The sequence below is a fragment of the Triticum urartu genome, chromosome 3 (assembly GCF_003073215.2).
Source record: "Triticum urartu cultivar G1812 chromosome 3, Tu2.1, whole genome shotgun sequence".
Classification (NCBI taxonomy): Eukaryota; Viridiplantae; Streptophyta; class Magnoliopsida; order Poales; family Poaceae; genus Triticum; species Triticum urartu.
Genome location: NC_053024.1, coordinates 620,095,388 through 620,109,679, shown reverse-complemented (window position 1 = coordinate 620,109,679; position 14,292 = coordinate 620,095,388). Strand labels below are relative to the sequence as shown.

Below are 14,292 nucleotides of genomic sequence, written 5' to 3'. Positions count from 1 at the left end.
CTGGCGATTTTATTGACGCTCACATGAAAGATAATAATTGAAACATAAAGAGAGCATCATAAAACATGTGACAAACACATTTAAGTCTAACATACTTCCTATGCATAGAAATTTTATAGGCAAACAAATTATCAAGACAAGAAATATCTAGCATATGCATAGGAGAGAAATAAAACATTGACAATCTCAACATAACAAGAGGCAAGCTAGTAACATGAAAATTTCTACAATAATTTTTTCCTCTCTCATAATAATTACATGTAAGATCATAATCAAATTCAATAATATAGCTATCATATTTTTTTTCTTCATGATCCATATGCATGCAAAGTTGACACTCTTCCAAAATAGTGGGATTATCATCAAATAAAGTCATGACCTCTCCGAACCCACCTTTATCAAAAAATTCATAAGATTGAACATTCTCCAAATTTGTGGGATTATTTTTACCTAAAGTTGGTGCTCTTCCAATCCCACTTTTAATATTATCGCAAACATATTCATCATGAGGCTTAAACAAATTTTCAAGATCATAAACATCATCACCCCAATCATGATCATTGCAACAAGTAGTGGACATAGATAAAGAAGCATCCCCAAGCTTGGGGTTTTGCATAGTGTTAGCACAATTGACATTAATAGAATTTATAATAACATCATTGCAATCATACTTTTCATTCAAGGAGGTATCATGATTCACTTTATATATTCCTTAGTTTAACAATTCATCACAATTTTCAGACTCACGAATCTCAAGAAAAACTTCATGAAGATAATCTAGTGCACTCAAGTCACTAGCAATTGGTTCATCCTAATTGGATTGAAAATATTAGCAAGTTTATGAGGATCCATATCAATAGATTTTCAGCAAGCGAAGATGCAAACAAATAGAAGGCACATGGCAACACAACCAAACATAAGATCGAACGAGAAAAAGGCGAATGAAAAAGAGGGCACATAAAATGGCAAATTTTTGTGAAGTGGGGGAGATGAAAATGAGAGGCAAATGGCAAATAATGTAAATTGCACAGAGATGAGATTTGTGATTAGGAACCTGGTAGATGTTGATGATGTCTCCCTGGCAACGGCGCCAGAAATTCCTTTTGATGCGGCTTGAACTACGTCGGTATTTCCCCAAAGAGGGAGGGATGATGCATCACAGCTACAGTTGGTATTTCCCTCAGTGATGAGACCAAGGTTATCAAACCAGTAGGAGAACCACGCAACACCACGTAAACAACTCCTGCACACAAAAAACAAATACTTGCAACCCGGCGTAAGAGAAGGGTTGTCAATCCCTCACGGGTAAAACAATAGGTAAAATTGTAGTAGATTGGATAAATAGATCTCGCAGGAATGCGAGATAAAATAATTAAATAAAAACTACAGCAAGGTATTTTTGGGTTTTTGGATTAATAGATCTAAAAATAAAAGCAAATAAAAATAGATCGCGAAGGCAAATATAATAAAGAAGAGACCCGGGGGCCGTAGGTTTCACTGGTGGCTTCTCTCGAGAAAAATAGCAACGGTGGGTAAACAAATTACTTTTGGGCAATTGGTAGAACTTCAAATAATCATGACGATATCTAGGCAATGATCATTATATAGGCATCACGTCCAAAATTAGTAGACCGACTCATGCCTACATCTACTACTATTACTCCACACATCGACCGCTATCCAGCATGCATCTAGTGTATTAAGTTCATGGAGAAATGGAGTAATGCAATAAGAATGATGACATGATGTAGACAAGATCTATTTATGTAGAAATAGACCCCATCTTGTTATCCTTAATAGCAACGACACATACGTGTCAGTTTCCCTTCAGTCACTGGGATCAAGTACCTTAAGATCGAACCCATCACAAAGCACCTCTTCCCATGGCATGAAAAATCAATCTGGTTGGCCTAACTAAACCAAAGATTCGAAGAAGAAATACGAGGCTATAAGAGATCAAAAGACTCAAATAACTTTCATGGATAAAAACAAAGATCTGATGATAAACTCAAAGTTCATCAGATCTCAACAAACACACCGCAAAAAGAGTTACATCAAATAGATCTCCAAGAGACCATTGTATTGAGAATCAAGAGAGAGAGAGATGAAGCCATCTAGCTACTAACTACGGACCCAAAGGTTTACAAAAGACTACTCACGCATCATCGGAGAGGCATCAATGAGGATGATGAACCCCTCCATGATGGTGTCTAGATTAGATCTGGTGTTTCTGGAATTTTCGGCGGCTGGAATTGATTTTCGTCGACTTCCCTAGGGTTTCTGGAATATTGGGGTAATTATAGAGCAAATATAAAAAGACCCAAAGGGGCAGATCCAACTGATCTCAGCCATCAAATTAAGTCAATCCAACGACCTAAACTGCTCCAATGGCGAGCGTTCAACGTGTTTAACATGTAATTAATATCATATCAAATATTGCATTACTCATAGAATTAACACACAAATAATAGCATACCTAATATCCGCGTGCAATTAATATATTTTCTAAATAATAACGTGTGTTGCACGTGCACATTTACTAGTTATAGAGCAAAGATGCGGTGCGGGAGGCCACCGAGGTGGGCACAACCCACCTGGGCGCGCCTGGGTGCCAGGCGCGCCCTGGTGGGTTGTGCCCCCCTCGGGGCACCCCCCAGGTGCTTCTCCGGCCCATTGGGTGTCTTCTGGTCCATAAAAATTCCACAAAAAAGTTTCGCTACATTTAGACTCTGTTTGATATTGCTGTTCTGCGATGTAAAAAACAAGCAAAAACAACAACTGGCACTGGGCACTATGTCAATAGGTTAGTACCAAAAAATGATTGTAAAACATTCAAAAATGATAAATATAACAGCATGAAACAATCAAAAATTATAGATACGTTGGAGACGTATCACATACCACGTATAAGTCGACATGCGGAGATGGCGGAGTGGACTGCGTGCCACGGCACTACGGCCCGAAGGGGTAACGCAACAGCAGCACGCGAGTCCAGGCGGCTACAGGGAAGACCTTAGAGCGGTGGCGTTGACCGCGTGTCGTGGCGCTATGAAAAGAAGAGGCGACGCAATGACGTCATGAGGGTCGGTTCTACCGCAGGGGCGGCCTCGGGGCAAAGTTGTGAATCGTGTGTCACGACACTATGGCCTGAGGGGGGCGACGCTGCGGCAATGTTCAAGTCGATGCAGCAGCGGGGAGAACCACGGGGCGGCGGCGCTGCGGCCCGACGGGGCGACGCAGTGGCAACCCGCTGCTCGATCGATGGAGAGACGCGCATACTTGGGGAGGATCTTCACAAAACTGACGAAGGCCCGCACAAATCAGGTTGATCGTGCGACGCGGATGAAGGCACGTATACAGTTGATTAGACTGGGCATGCAATGAAGATGAAGTGATTCGAGGAGAGAGTGGCGGTAGCAAAGTGCACTTGGACCACGATGCGCGTTGGCCGCAGACGAAAAGGGAGCTTCTGATTGATTGATTCCAGCTGGATTACTTTCTTTATAATATATATAGGTCTGGCCCTTTCGAATTCGAATAAAACATCAACAATCGGAACTTAAGTTCCGGTTGTGACGTCAAAGTTGGAGTGGAGGCGCGAAGGTCGAAGCGGCGGGAGGCGACGCAAACAAATCTTAAATTGAAAAAAAAACACGATCAAGACGACCAGTGAGAGAGAAAACCCACATTAATGGATTGGAAAAAAAAACTCTCTAGGATAGCCGGTCAACACGACTGGCAGACAAACACTAATTATGGGAGGCACAACCCTGGCGCCGATCATGGAAACTGACCGCCCCGAGAGCGGCGCGGAGCGAAAGCGACGGCGACGTTTAGGGTTTGGATCGGTTAGCCTGAAACAGGCAAGACGAATAGAGGAATTGATGGAATCAAAGATATATTGCTTGAGTCTCGTGGACGTATATATTAAAAGTGCATGATCATTTTGGAATACAAAACAAGATAGAACAAATCCTAGTCTATCCTATGTTTTCTAAACAATTACAAAACTCAACACCCCGTTGTGAATCGTATTAGGTCTCGCCTACAACGCGACATGGCCGTTGGCGAGTTTTTTCATTGTTTTTTCTTATATTTTCACTGTTTTGCATTGGTTTAATTTGGGGTTTCATTGGGTTTTTATCGGGGTTTCTTCGGGTTTTCTTGTTTTCTCCTTTTTTTTTCAAACACACGTCTAATTTTTTATATATACTGTACATTTTTCGTATACACTAGGAACATTTTTATAGAGCTTTTTTATACATGTGTAAAATTTGGTAAATACATTATAACCATTTTTTTCAAATATATGTAGTGATGTCTATCTATTTTATACATGTTGTGCATATTTTGTATACATCTAAAACATTTTTATATGTGTTTAAGATTTTTGTAAATACATGATTAATATTTATTCAAATACATATTTTGAACATTTTTTAAAATACGTGTTAAAATTTTTAAATACATGTTGAAACATTTTTCTGAATTGTACAAACATTTTATTTAAACTATGTGATATATTTAAAAAAATAACATAAACTTCTGTTTGAAACGTTGTGCAATTTTTAAAATCTACATGATTCTTTTTTACATTTTATATCATTATTTAAAATGTTGCATACATTTTTTTGAAACGCGTGACCATTTTAAAGATGTCACAAGCATTTATTTCTGAATGGTACAAACATTTTCTAAAAATTGGGGCGACAATTTTTTACACTGCATCAACATTTTTTAAATGTGAGAGCAACACTTCAAATAAATAAATAAATTATTTTCTCAGTATATATAAATTTAGTATTTTCAAGACATTAACAAAATTAGGATAGAAAAAAAGCACGTGCATGACATCGTTGTGATGAAACCGCATCGTAACTGGGCCATCCCACTACCGCTCTCTCGCTGAAGGTGAGACCTGGACTCGGCCCCAAATTTTTAATGCACAGGACTCTCGGGCCCTCGGGCCAGCCAATTCTCGCAGGCCAACACGGGATTCCTCGTCGCACATCTGATCTCATCAAAAAAAAAATCCAGTCAGACGTACGCCGACGAGACACGAGCACACGGGACAGCACCACGGACTCTTCCGACCAACGCAGCGCTGCACGGGCGACCACACAGGACGAAGCATCCTGGTGCGGGCCCTTGCCAGTTGCCACGCCGATGGACGATTGTTTCCGCCAGTTGCAGCTTGCGGTTTCCCGTAGCATGCCGCCCGGCGCGGTGGCGAAGGAAGCGGCGGATGAGCCGTGAACGGACGAGGCGCCGGCTGGGGCGAGCACCACTCGAGTCGAGGGAACGGGTGGCGGCGAGAGTTCCGAGAGATTCCGTCGCTCGCCGATGCCCGCTGGACTCTAGCGCGTCCCACCACCTGTTCCGGTTCCGGCCGCGCGCCCGTCTCGTGTTCGCGTGCCGTGAGACGGCGACGGAATCACGCAACGCAGCGCCTCACCCTCGTCCCGCCGGGACGATTCCAGGACGACCTGTGTGTCGAGCGACCGTCGTCCGTTCTAGCGCCGGTTTCGTACGGCGTGGAGCTCTCTATCCGGATGAGGCGATCAGGCGAACCTTCAGATTCGACGGCGACTCGTGTTCGATATGCGCCGCGAGTTTTTCCCGGCCAATCGAGAAGGAGGCCCGAGTTCTGAAGGCAAGGATAAACTTGGACGGAGGGGCTCACCTGCTCCACGACGAAAGCCATCCCGTGGCGACTCTATCCTACAAACACCAACGTTCCAAAAGGGAGGAGGAAGATCGACGTCTACGTGGGCCGTGTGGCCCGCATCCCGTTTGACATACATATCCGCTGCCTGTAAACCTGTGGGGCCGCATGCCTGTAAACGTGAAAGGGCTGGACCACATGACGACCCACACCACTTAACCGGCTAGCGGTCTGGCCGGCTCAGGGGTGGGCCCCAGTGTCAGCGCCCAGTGGGCCTGCCTTCTCGAGCCCGCGCAAAGCAGCTAGCCAGGGAAGAATTGAATTGACGGTTCGAGATCTGCTTGATGAAAGAGGCGTCAACGTAGTCAAAAGACGGCTTCAGCCTCATCTTCTAGCTTGGCGGCTGATCGAAAGGCATGGCGCACTAGGAAGGAAATTCCGCGCTTTCATGAACCGTCATAAGTGGTCGCAGGACCGCTCCTCGAATCCAGAAGATTAATTGGAATAGTATTAATTCTTGCCCACAAATAGCACTTAAGACAAAATTTATATCCCTCCAAAGAAGACACAAGATTAGGCGCTTATCCAGCCAAGAATTGGGAGCAAATGATTCTATTCCGTAGTTTGCTTCTAGTTGCATCCAAAGAAAACGTAGAAATGTTATGTCTCTCGGTTTCTGAATATAAGTCTTTTTCCTATATTATAATATGAACTACATATGCATACATATAGACATTTTTTTACCACAGTACATACGTAACCGTTTATATACAACGCATACACTCATACTTATGAACGCATACCCGCACATTCTATGAGCACCTTCGCAAGACTGAGCCGGCATATCATCCTGAAATTTATGAAATCATTGTAGGCACCTCGTCGTCGACGGGAACGTCTTCTCCTACTAAATGCGCATCGCCGGAAATCCTGAAATAAATTCAGGAATAAATGCGAGCACCGGGACTTGAACCTGATGGGCTGGGATATAACAGTCCCTCTAATCATCCAGCCACATGTTGGTTTGCTATATAGACATATTTTTGCTTCGTACGTAGTTCATATTGGAATTGGAATCTCGGAGGGAGGCATATATAGTTGCCATACCATGAATTTAAAAGAGAAACAGAATTTGCGTGACCACATATATCTCTACTCGTGAATTTGAAGAAAAACCAAATATTGGATCGAGAGAAAAAAAAACTGAAAGAAAACAGCAAATCAAACAGACAGAGATTCTGTCCTTTCATTTTACCCAAAATCCAGAGTAGAAAATGACGATAGGAGTCAAATATCGTGGAATCACTCGTGCGTAGGGCATACGGCCTCCACACGCCTGGCGGCGACCCCTTTAAATCCTGTCCGTTCACGCTCCTTCGGGAGGGCATCCTCGAGAGCCCTCACCCTCCCAATCCCGCCGCGCTCCAGGGATGGCCGCCGCCGCCGCCGCCGCCACCACCGCCACCGCCGCCACACCCTCCTCCCGTCCCCTCCGCGCGCCCCCCGCGCCGTCCACCGTCCATCGACAGCTCAGGTGCCACACCGGCCCCAGCCCCTCGCTCCTCGCGCTGCGCCACCGCGCCGCCCGCGCCCCGCCGGCCCGGGCCCTGCTCGACAAGGTCACGCCCTTCAACTTCGGCGAGGAGGAGGACGACGGCGGCGACGACCACCCCCGCGAGGAGTGCGGCGTGTTCGGCGTCGTGGGCGACCCGGAGGCGTCGTCGCTCTGCTATCTCGGCCTGCAGAAGCTGCAGCATCGCGGGGAGGAGGGCGCCGGCATCTGCGCCGCCGGGGACGACGGCAAGCTCAAGTCCGTGACGGGGCTGGGGCTCGTCAGCGACGTGTTCAGGGACCCGGCGCACCTCGGGAGCCTCCCCGGGCAGGCCGCCATCGGCCACGTCCGCTACTCCACCTCCGGCGGCCAGGCCCAGCTGTGCAACGTGCAGCCGTTCCTCGCCGGGTACCGGTTCGGGCAGCTCGCCGTGGCGCACAACGGCAACCTGGTGAACTACCTGCCGCTGCGCCACAAGCTGGAGGCGCAGGGCTCCATCTTCAACAACTCGTCGGACACGGAGGTCATCCTCCACCTCATCGCCACGTCGCTCTCGCGCCCGCTGCTTGCCCGCATCTGCGACGCCTGCGAGCGCCTCCAGGGCGCCTACTCGCTGCTCTTCCTCACGGCCGACAAGCTCTTCGCCGTGCGCGACCCCTTCGGCTTCCGCCCGCTGGTCATGGGCCGCCGCCCCAACGGCGCCGTCGTGTTCGCGTCGGAGACCTGCGCGCTCGACCTCATCGACGCCGTGTACGAGCGGGAGGTGGAGCCCGGTGAGGTGATCGTCGTGGACCGCCGGGACATGTCCGTGTCCTCGGCCTGCCTCGTCCCGCACCGCCCGCGCAAGTCGTGCGTGTTCGAGCACATTTACTTCGCGCTGCCCAACTCCATCGTGTTCGGGCACGCCGTCCACGAGCGGCGCACCGCCTACGGCCGCGCGCTGGCCGAGGAGTCCCCCGCCCCGACCGCCGACGTGGTCATCCCCGTGCCGGACTCTGGCTTCTACGCGGCGCTCGGCTTCGCGCAGGCCTCGGGGCTCGAGTTCCAGCAGGGGCTCATCCGGTCGCATTACACCGGCCGCAGCTTCATCCAGCCGACGCAGGCGATCCGCGACCTCGCCGTGAAGCTCAAGCTCGCGCCCGTGCGCGGCGTCATCACGGGCAAGAGCGTGGTCGTGGTCGACGACTCGATCGTGCGCGGCACCACGTCGAGCAAGATCGTGCGCCTGCTCCGCGACGCCGGGGCCCGCGAGGTGCACATGCGCATCTCCAGCCCGCCGGTGGTGGGCCGATGCCACTACGGCATCGACACGCCGGACGAGAAGGAGCTGATATCCAACCGGCTGGACGTCGAGGGCGTGCGCGAGATGATCGGCTGCGACTCGCTCGGCTTCCTTTCGCTGGACAAGCTCCACAGCATCTACGGCGACGAGGCGGACGAGCTCTGCGACGCCTGCTTCTCGCGGAACTACCCAGTGCCTATGCCGGAGAAGGTGCCGGCGATGGCATCCGCCGATGATGAAGACTGACCAGAATGTGCGACTAGGGAAGTGGCTCTGTACTCCGCATGCTTCTATAGGATTTTCGGCGTGGCGAACTGTGTCGTGGCAATTGCATTCTTCATCTGAATTTTTGCAGGTCTTAAGTTTGTATCGCTGAGCGGCTAGCATTCTTGGCCTCTCAAAATTGAGGTTTCGAAACCTTTTTCTTGGGTCAATTTATATACTGTAAGAAAGGTTGACAAGTCAGGCATCTAATATTGCTTCGTCGCCGGCGTGAATTGCTGATGAATTGCATTTTTCAAGCTCCTGCTGAATCGGGAGCATTTCTATTAGTTACTTACATCTGCAAAGCGAAGCAAAAAACCTCATGTGGAGTAGTATTAGTTGTGTACTGACGGCATGGAACCTCATGTGAGTAGAAGTCAACCCGCAACATTCCTAGCTTGGACACTTAGAGAGTGTTTGGATCCAAGGGACTATTTTTAGTCTGACTAAAAATAGTCCCTTTTAGAGGCTAAAGTTCAAGCACCCCAGACTAAAGAAAGGCTAGGACTAGTCTTGAAGCTAAAAATTTTTAGTCATAGGAAACCTACTAAAATATGTATTAGTTTTCTCTCTCCTCATTTAATTCCTCTCCTTTAACACATGCGAGTTCTGAATTGAAGGGTTTGGAGGATAATAAATGCTCAATAACTATTTTAGTCTCTTTAGTATTTGGATCCAAGCATGGGTGAGTCTAATAAGTTTTAGTCCCACTACTTTTAGTCATGGGACTAAAATGTATCCAAACACCCTCTTAAACTAACTTGCATCTGGAACCAAGTAAGTGAGCATGACAATGACATGTATCATGAGTCAAGTGTAATCTTGGCTACAACGACTATGCCATGAATGTGCACTTGAAACTCATGTTGCTGTCAGTTGTTAGCTTTGACATAATCAAATGTTGTCTCTGAAATCTCGGTACTCCTTGCGGATGATTCCGACATGTGCCACGCCGATTTTTCACGGGGACATTCTGTTTCTCTGAATGTTTTTAGTGTTATTATGGCTTCCCTGCCTGAGAGTAAGTGATGAAACCCATGATCCGATGCTGCTGCTATACCCTGTTAAAGCATCTACAAACAGCAAATCTGACCTTGGGCGTGTCTGTGGATAGTGACCGGGCAGCTTTTAAATTTCTCTCTCTATATCTGGATATCTCATCGTTCAATCCTTAAAACCATACAAAGCATGCAAAAAAAAAACCTACTAAGTAGATCAACTATACTACTTGTCGTCGTTGGAGATGTCCACGATCTCCGTGTCGGGCTCCAGGTATACGGGCAACTCCGGCTCCTCCGCGTCGCCTCCGCCTCCTTCGTGTCCAGTTCGGCGAATAGCGTGTCGCTCACCACCCGTTTTTGCTGGACGAACTGTCTGTTGACCTCGACATAGGCCTCGTCTTGGATTGACTCTAGAATGGCCTGCTGCTTCGCCATCCCCGTCGCTTGGACGACCGCGAACTCCGGCATGGCGTCCTCCATGGTGAAGCGCCGGCGCCGGCTCCTCCGTGTCATCCTTCTCTGGATCCGACACCTCCATGGGAACCGGTTGCTGCTCCCCGTCCTCTTCCTCCCCTCCTTCTCCTCCGAGTCCGAAGGACTGCTATGCGGGCGTCGCGCCTCGCTCGGATCTCCTCTAGCATCTAGAGGCGGCACTCCAACGTTAGCATAGCCTAAGTGGTCTTCTTCTGTCGGGCCATGGCGGAGCCGGACGTCGAGGGAAGAGTGAGGCGGAGAGGTAGAAAGGTGGATGAGCTCGGGCTGGCGGCACAGAGAGAGAAAAAGTAGATGCGGCTAGGGCTAGGGGACACCGTCCGGCTTAAATAGCCGGACTTCGGCTCTCAAGCGGCGAGCCAGGGCGGCGCCACACGGCGTTTACACCCCGTCGGAGGAGACGGCCGTCGGACCGTCGGGTTTCCGGGTGTTTTTCTATGGGACTCCAACGTCAGTGTGACGTGGCGGGTGCACCCGATCACGTCTGGGCCGCCCCATATATGTCTCAAATTTGAGCTGGATATAAGGAGTAACGGTCAGCCCAGGCGTTTGAGGCGCCTGTCTGGGTCGCCTTTTTTTGGCCGTCATTGACCGAATCATCCGTCCGGATGTTTGAGAGAGGTTTGAGGTGCCCCATTGTAGATGCTCTTAGGGCCATGGACAGCTGAACCCCACTATTTTCAGGTGCATCTGGCATGTTTTCATCTGTTAGGATATGCAAGCTAGTTCCATACATAGCTCGGGGACTGAGATGGCGTGGTTGGCTAAATTCGGGAACAACCATGAGGAGACATGACAGGCCGGCAATTGAACCGTTTTGTATGTTCTGTGTGACTGTGTGATCCATGGGTAAGCAGGGCTTGGTCTGCTCTCTGTCTGGGCCAAACTTGACACTCTATTTATCCCAATTTGTAAACCATGGTCATGTGTTGAGGTACGCTCTGCATGTTTCGGTATATTACTCCTAACTCGAGGGACATGAAAGCGCATCGCATTCGTGGCATATTTGAGGCCGTGTCAGTGTGCTCCTTGCCTAGCTTAGAACATGTCTAACCGACTCCTTAAAAGATGTTAGAGCATGATAAATTCGAGATTCTTCTTTAAACCGCATCTAACCGAACCCCTATCATTGTTAGAGGGTAATTTTTACCACGAAGACGCACTGACTCTCAAATATACTCGGTCGCCCATTTATGGAGTAATCTTGGCCTCTTCTCATGCGCATGCGACCTCCCCACCCTGTGCTGCATCATCGTTGGCGTAGCTTCCAACGACCACCCAATGCCTCCGTCGACACCCTCTTTGCCGCCCGCTTGCCCCACTTTGAGAAAGTCGCCGGTCACTGTCGTCACCGGAGTTGAGTTCTATGGCCAACACCACCGCATCGATCTCGTCGTCGGAAGCACGCACCAGATCATCTTCCTCCGAGCCTCTTCATCCACTGTCGGCCATCACGAAGCCCTGTCGACCACTAGTAGCTTGGCAACGGCTCAACGTCACCGGCCAGCTGTGACACCTCTGCCATCCTTCGGTGTTCGGTGATCTACCTAGGTGAGTTTTTTTGTGCTATTTCATCTCGTCTTTTGTCTTGGCAATTGAACTGAACCAAGTCATTTCTAGTGTAGATGAAGGGGTTGAGGGAGATGATCTTCGAGGACTCTTCATTGTCAGAGGAGGAGGAAGACGATGACGACTTGAAAATGGCCATTGGCATGTTCTTTAATGAATTTTTTTGGCAGCCGAAAAGAGGATCACAATTCGATCGTATACACACCAATCTAGATAGAGCGGAGGGTCATGCCAAGATTATGAGAGGTTACTTCAACCCCAGTGCAACCTATCTGTAGAAGTATTTATGTCAGCGATTTCGGATGCACACAAGTCTTTTCTCGCCATTGAAAAGCTGCGGGAGAAGCACGATGATTGGTTCAAACTCGGGAGGAGTGCAGCCGAAGAGATAAGTGTGAGCTCTTTGATGAAGTGTATCGCTGATGTTCGAGTGCTTGCCTATGGGTGTTTGGCCGATGTCGTTGACAATTATGTCCGCGTTGGAGAAGATACAATCTTGGAGGCCATTTGAAGATACACAAAAGACGTGATTGAGATCTTTGGGTTGGAGTACCTGAGGGCACCCACCAATGAAGAAACCGAGAGGCTGTTAGGATTGAGTAAGGAACGAGGATGGTTTGGGATGCTTGGATCAATTGATTGCATGCACTGGACATGGAAGTATTATCCTACGGGATGAAAAGATGAGTACAAAGACCACTTCAAAGATCCAACAATCATTCTTGAGACATTTGTATCGGAGGATCTATGTATTTGGCCTTCATTCTTTGGATTGTCTGGCTCTTCTAACGACATGATTTGGCTATTCAGATCACCACAGTTTGCTAGGCTTGTTTTCGGAGATGCTCTTTCTTGCAACTATGTTCTCAATGGTCGTGAGTACATGATAGGTTACTACCTTGCAGATGGAGCCACATTTATGAAGACAACCCTGCATCCTAAAGGTAACAAGAGGTTTCACTTTGCAATGTGTCAAGAGTCCAAAAGAAAGGATGTTGAAGAGCTATCAGTGTGGTTCAGAAGCGATTTGGCATCATTTGTGGCTCTATTGAGCATTGAAACCCCCAAGGTCCTATGGCAAATAATGAGATGTTGCATCATTTTCTGTAACATGACCATTGAAGATGAATGAGTCATGCCGGATAACTTTTAGTACATCTTCATTGGGGATCCTGTTGAGCCGAAGCACGAAGCATACATGATACAAAGATTCCTCACGCTGCATAGAAGCATCGAGAACCGAGAAGTTCATACCCAGCTCCAAGATGATCTTGTTGAGCATCATTGGCAACTTTATACACTTCATAGTTGTGCTTTTATCATACTCTTCACTTCATTTGAACCCTTTCGTGTGTTTGGATTTGATTTTTTTTGTAAACTCTCAATTTATAATATTCATGAATTGTGTGAATCTTAATTATTATTTTGAATTTAATATGTGCGCAAATATGTAGTTGAAATGTAGTATGTAAATTAAAACTAGGAATATTTAGCAAAAAAACAGTGAATTAAGTTTAGGGGATTTGTTAAGAACCACATCTTTTCTAGAGGGGCAAATATAGAGTGTCCTACATGCCACTTGGCGGTTTACTCCTCTAAATTATTAGGAATCGGCTAGAGATGCTCCTAACATTCGTATGTCTCATCTGCTCTGTCTTTTCTGGGTGTGATTTCCTACACATACAGCAAAGATGTTTGATGCAGAACGACTGGGTTGGTGTTAGTGTTTTTCCATTGTGTTTTGGGTTGTATCCGAGAAACTCTTGTAATATTGTTGATTAATCAATAAAGCCTACGCTCTCTCAAAGAAAAAGGTCGTATATGCAGGCCAAGTGCAAACTCTGTGTAGGGCTACTAGTCAAAGAGGATGAAAAAGCAAATCACCGGGCCACAAGGGGTACCACCAAGTCTCATCGTCACGTCCATGTGGGACGCCAGTACAACTTCTTGGCAGAGCAGGAGAATCTTGTATACTCTGCTCTTTTTTTCTTCTTCTTTTTTACGTGGAGGAGAAACAAGTTGTTCTCTTCACTCTTGAGTAAGCAAAAAGGGGAGTGCTTCGGTACAACCCCCTAAAACGTATAGTGGGTAGTATGGTAATTTCACATTAGGTATAGGAATACCCACCCGACGCCGTACGTCGCGCGCGACGTCGTACACCCGCCCGCCTATGCCGCACCCGTTGCTGTACGCCCGCCCGCCCGCGTACCCGCACCAGTCGCCGTACGCCCTCACGTCTCGACGTTGGCGTCGACAGTTGTTGGAGGAAAAAAAGACACGGTAGCCGCCGACGCCCGCCGTCAAAACCCTGAACCCTAACGCATCCACGCCGTCTCCACGTTGGCCCCCATCTGCACGAAGTCGCCGTCGCCCGAGTCGCGGCCCAAACAGGCCGCCGCGCGTGCCCCGGCGCCTTTACCGCTGCCGGCGCGCGTGCCCGCCGCCGCATTCCATTCCCGTCGCCCAG

At 48.2% G+C, this 14,292-nt stretch overlaps 1 protein-coding gene across 1 annotated transcript; it reads left to right on the top strand.

Annotated features, from left to right (window-relative positions):
- The first annotated feature begins 6,981 nt into the window (after positions 1 to 6,981).
- On the top strand, positions 6,982 to 9,007 carry LOC125545412 (amidophosphoribosyltransferase, chloroplastic-like). Its single transcript, XM_048709337.1, has one exon. The coding sequence runs from the start codon at positions 7,096 to 7,098 to the stop codon at positions 8,743 to 8,745; it is 1,650 nt and encodes a 549-aa protein (XP_048565294.1). The 5' UTR covers positions 6,982 to 7,095; the 3' UTR covers positions 8,746 to 9,007.
- The last annotated feature ends 5,285 nt before the right edge of the window (positions 9,008 to 14,292 follow it).